A 5,538-nucleotide genomic window follows, 5' to 3' on the forward strand; every position below is an offset into this window, starting at 1 on the left:
CACACACACACACACACACACACACACACACACACACACACACACACACAATTTTAACAAAATCTAAATATAAATGCAAAATCTCCATCCATTTGTTAATTATTTTGGGGGTGGCACCAAGGCAGGCCAATCAGGTGCCAGGGGTGTCACTTGCCACCACAGCCACCCCTCTGGCTCCACCCCTGCTTTGTTGGCATTAAAGTGTGGAAAAAAATGTAGGTTAAATAAAACAGCTAAACACATCAAATATTTTCACTAACCTATGTTTTGTGTAAGTCATCTTTTTGTTTTAAATTTTGTTTAGTTTTGCATAGACTGTAATTTTGAAAAGACTTTCAGAAAAGGACTTTGCATTATTTTTTAAAAAGAATTTAATGTGACAAGTAGAAGAACGGGAGCTGATGACTTTACAAGTTTTAAACTATGCATTCACTTACACTGTTTTATTTGGTTTTATTAGATCTGACATTAAAATAAAAAAGGTTATTGAAACTGAAAATGCCAAACAGTATCAACATCTAAGAATCAGTGCTGCCATACACTGCATGCATGAATCACAGGGAAATACTCAAAGCAGACAAAAAAGATGCTGAAATTGTCACGTTCTGCATTTTCATCAAATGGAAGTGAACAATGTAAGGAAACCATTCTTTCTTCTTGTGGATTCTTGTACAAACTGAGATTAAGGATGTTTAAAGGAAGAAGCAGCTAAAGGGTCAGCAAACACCGCTGTCCATACAACCTACTAAAATGTGCAAATTCCTGTCTTTGTGCAAAAAAAACATTTTCACAACCCTAGCTCACTCAGGCAAATCAAACAATTGAGATGGAAGAAAGGAATCAGGATATGTCAAATTAAAAGGGAAAATACTAATCTTACCATAATGCATATAACAGTTGCCTTTTGTGGGATCGAGCTGTATGGCCTTCAGGAAGTACCTCTCRGCTTCTGTTTTCTGCCCCTGAGAGAGAAGGATTAAAAACATTATCATTATTCCTTCAACCGCTTCTCATGACTGCTCATTTTAAAAATACCACACTCAGCTCAACAGCTAAAATACCTCTGTGTAAACCCAATGTCCCTCTCTCAACCACGGACCAGTTTGAACAATAAATCTTAATAAAAGGACATGAAGAACGTGGACCACAAGTGTTTTTCTTTCAAGCCCATGTCCCGTCCGGCAGAGTGCTCAGTGTCTCACTTGGCACAGAAGAGCAGACGGGTCAAAGTATCGTTCATTAAACACTTTTATCTGTGCAAAGAACACTTCCAGAGCAAAACCGCCAATTGCCCGTTTGTGTGGCCTGACCATTATAAAACAAGGCAGCAAGTGAAACAGGAAAGTGCCGCAGAAAGGAAGAGAGGGGAGCAAAGCAATATTATAGATTTTTAGACTCATACATGGATATGGATCACGCATATTTACCAAAGTTTTATCTCTGTGTACATTGTTGTTGCAGCCTTTAGAGAGATGAGAGAATCAATAGAGGGAGGGCGAGCGCAGGAGAATAAGGAARAAGAACAAAATTGATGCTGTGCAGACCTCCAGAGCTCCCCTCGCGTCATAAAGGCTGTGACATGTAACCAAAGTTCAAACAGTCCAGATATTTGACCAACACAACTGGCAGCTGTGACTGACACATCTGAGCTCTCAGCTGGACAACACGTGCCATCGGATCAACGATTAGCAACGAGCATTCGTCAATCAAAGTGGATGCATTATTAATGCAAACATCCCGATGTGTTGAAACATTTTCATGAATAATTTAAACAATCAAACCGAGACGCTGAAAGGCTCGAGATAATGCGTCAAAGCGCTCGACGAAAGACGCGGGGTTGGAGAAAAGGCTGCTCGAGTTCAAACCAGTCACAAGAAAATAAACTCMTACCCATTCATGACAGTGTAATATTAATGACTGTATACTTAGAGAAATGACACTTTTTTTTCGGTGCGTGTAGCTTCAATAAACACAATTTTCTTCTGTAAATATCCAAGGGCGGTTTCTCTTCAGGAAGCAGAAAATCAAGGCTCTGATAAATATGTTTAATAAACAGAACGTTGAGCTGATGGTGTCCAAAAAGTGATCACAGCTCCTGCCTGAGAAGTATCACTTTTGTATATTTTTGTGCTCCACAGATGTAAGAATGTAGACATTTGATGGCCACATGCTTAAATACTGACAGAAGCTAACATTTGTTTATGAGAACTGAGTTTTCACAGCCTGAAATGAGCTGCAGATGTGACTTAATGAACATCTTGAATTGAGCCATGTCTTGGTATTTTAGGTACTTTCTTTTGGATGCATTTAAATGCATAAACAAAGTAATTATTTGTCTTAACCAACAAGCTGCTAGCAAACAGGGATTTATTCTGTAATTGTAGATAGTGGTTCATCCCTTCAGCTAAGTGCCTTTTTATTCTTGAATAATTCAAAGGTTAAAAAAGCATGCTTTTGTATTGTTCTGGTGTGATTTCTGTGAATGATTTACAGCATTTTATATCATTTGAGACTCTAAATGTGATTGGTTGGACACTCAGGTTCATTTCCTATTCAGGACRGATTCTAAATGGTTGGAAGTCGTTTTCCTAATGAGGGCCAAGTCACTGAAATGTTGCAAAACTGATTCTAACTGCGAGTTTAACAGTGTGTGGGAGTGCTGTTTGTCTCTAGATTAGTTACTCTTGCTTAAACTGAAGCACCTTGAGGCCATTAGCTTTATGAGGGGGTTGAAAACATATAAAAAAGAAACTAAAATCTAATTGTTATTCCAGTCTGCTCGTTGTTTGCACACCGTATCTTTTTCTTGTCGCACGCTGAGCTCGTTTGGGTTTTCCCTCATCTCTTGTCTCTCCTGTTCACATCAGACAAACCGCAGATGCAGAGGTGAACGCCTGCATCATATTAGCAGAGGAAGTGACAGGAAGATGTCTGAATTCAATATCGCAAGCATGGCAGCGGCCGAACACACCTCTGAGCAGTGGTGTGCGCACATCGTTTAAAATCCACCCTGCTTCCTCGTGGTGTCGGCGGAGGCGTATAGGGATCGGAACAGAGGGGCAGCAGTACTGATCTATGTGATTAACTTCTCCTTTTCTCCTTTAGTTTGTCCTACCTTTCTCCACGAATCACAAAGCAGCTTTCTTCTTCGTACATCAGCTACCAGCTCAGCTTTGCCACCGGACCTCTCCCTGACCCCTGCATCTAAGCCTCATCTTCGCAACCCTCCCTACCTCCTCTCGTGGGGATCTGAACCTCAAAACCTCGACAGCATCTAAAGTGTCTTCACCGCTTACAGTTGCTCAACGGGGAGGACGGTAGGGGATGATTTAGAGCCAGAGGGGAAGGTCAACTTCCTGTGCTGCTTTTGATCATGCTTAAAAGGTGCCGACATGACAACAGATGCAATGGTTTAAAAAAAGTTCACATTTACCAGAGCTTTGCATGGTTGGGGACAAGAATTCAATTTTTTTAAAATGCCTTTTACAAAGACTCTAGCCACCCTCCTTTCTGATGACATTATTTGAACCCAGAGGGTCAAAATCTTTTCATCATGAAAAAAAGACTCACCAGGATTCCTCCCTGCAGGTTTGAACTTTCTTTCTCCCTCCAATCAATAATAAATTCCTTAGAAATGAGTTTTTCTTCAAAGGGCATATACATCTTCAGCATGCCGTTAGCACAATGACGCCCCCAAGATTTGGTTTTATTTAAGTTCGGATCTCCACTGGCACTTTTGCATAAATCCATGTCAGTTTAACAAGTGACATACAGCAGATCTGAGCTGCCACCTGAACTATTTGCTCAGATGGTAATCAGTTGCTGTACGAGTGCAGAATGGAAAAATCAACCCAACTTGGTGATGGAACTCAATTTAAGTGATTTATTATCATACAGCTACTACTTATACTAGCAATTAAGCACAAAAATACTTTTACAATTTACAATTTATGCTTAAAAAGGTGATTAAGTCAAAATTATTGGGAAAATCTACAATTTGTAGTATTCAATGGAATTAAAACAAGAAGATATCTAATGTTTTTGTTTTAAGTTTTATGGTTAGCTGAAGTTGTTTTTTGAAAATAAGGGGCAGAAATGAAGATTTTTTTCTTCACTCTGCATCCTTGTCATTCACGGCAGGATTTACTCTTTATTTTTGTCTTATTGTATACAGATTTTTTTTAATGAATGAAATAAACTGAATAAATCAAGGATCAAATTACATTTATTCTTTGGTGACCCCTTTCTCAGGGTTTCTTCAAATTAAAGCAAGTAAATTTAAGATTTTTAGGACTTCTTTAATGCCACTTGCAATGAAATTATTACCAACTTCACAAAAAAAAAAACAAATGGAAAAAAACGTAACAATTTTACCCAAATGTTATTTTTAACATAAAACAAGTAGCTGTGAAAGGCATTCAGTAAATTATACTGTATATAAAAAAACATAAAAGTTACCAATTCTTTTTATTTTGAGACAAATTACAATAATCATACTTACAGTGTTAATATTTTTAAGACCTCTGAACTGATTTTAGACATGTTAAGGCTAGTTCAGGCTTTACATTTGGATTGATGAATTCATTGCCTTTTAAGACTTTTTAAGGATCTGCAAAAACCCTGCTTTCTGTTCAAAATTAAATCTGCACAAACATGCCAAAACAGACGCAAATCATATTCATCAAGACCATATTCAAAATGTTCTGGTCACAATAAACCATTTCTGGAACACTCAATCCTAAAATACCACAATGTTTCATATAAAAAAGTTAAATTTAATTCAGTAACATACACCGATGTTCTAACAATAATCTTAAAAAGGTTAAGATGTTTAAAACTGTAGATAAAATCTTACTGTCATAGCCAGGAGTTTGCCATAAGTGAGGTGTGCAGGAATATGGTCTGGCTTGGCTCGCAGCGATTCTCTGTACCAGTGTTCAGCTTCAGGCAGCTTATTTAGCCTCATGTAAGCTTCTCCTGTGGGAGCAAAGGAAGGGGTCAGATCCAAAGGCAAACTGTCAGGAGCTAAAACATCAAAATACTTTCTAATGGTCTTCTGGCGACATTAATTACAGGATTAACCTTCAGTCCAGTGCTATAAAAAACTTAACTCAAACCTCACTTCTTATCCTTCAGTTAGTCAGATTTTATAAAGGAAGAATGGAGAGTATTTAGATTTTTTAGTAGTGGGTACTATTTTTATTTTACAAGTATGAACTTTGGCAGAACAGTGATGCGAGTCTGCCTCAAGTTGAGCAGTTTAAGTATCTCTGAGACTTGKTCACGAGTGATGGYAGGATGGASCTGGTGATGGATGGACAGATCAGAGTCCGRTCTGCAGTAATCAGGTTATTGCTTCGGTCTGACATGGTGAAGAAAGTGCTGAGACAGGCAAAGCTCTTATGCTCCAACTTTCTCTGATGGTCATGAGGAACGGATGAGGACCGAAAGAACAAGGTCTCAGGTACAAGCTGCTGAAATGAGCTTCCTCCGCTGGGTGGCTGGGCTCAGCCGAAGAGATAAGCGGAGGAGCTGGGG

General features: G+C 38.7%; 1 protein-coding gene across 2 annotated transcripts in view; it reads right to left on the bottom strand.

Annotated features, from left to right (window-relative positions):
* Window positions 1-5,538, bottom strand: part of tmtc2b (transmembrane O-mannosyltransferase targeting cadherins 2b) — a 95,022-nt gene that overhangs the window by 13,461 nt on the left and 76,023 nt on the right. For both annotated transcript variants that reach the window (XM_014034603.1, XM_014034608.1), the window contains 2 exons: window positions 4,856-4,977; window positions 881-962 (listed from right to left, as the gene is read on the bottom strand). In XM_014034603.1, the coding sequence (XP_013890057.1) occupies window positions 881-962; window positions 4,856-4,977 (204 nt within the window). The remainder of the gene's footprint in view (window positions 1-880; window positions 963-4,855; window positions 4,978-5,538) is intronic.

The sequence above is a fragment of the Austrofundulus limnaeus genome, unplaced genomic scaffold (assembly GCF_001266775.1).
Source record: "Austrofundulus limnaeus strain Quisiro unplaced genomic scaffold, Austrofundulus_limnaeus-1.0 Scaffold7, whole genome shotgun sequence".
NCBI lineage: Eukaryota > Metazoa > Chordata > Actinopteri > Cyprinodontiformes > Rivulidae > Austrofundulus > Austrofundulus limnaeus.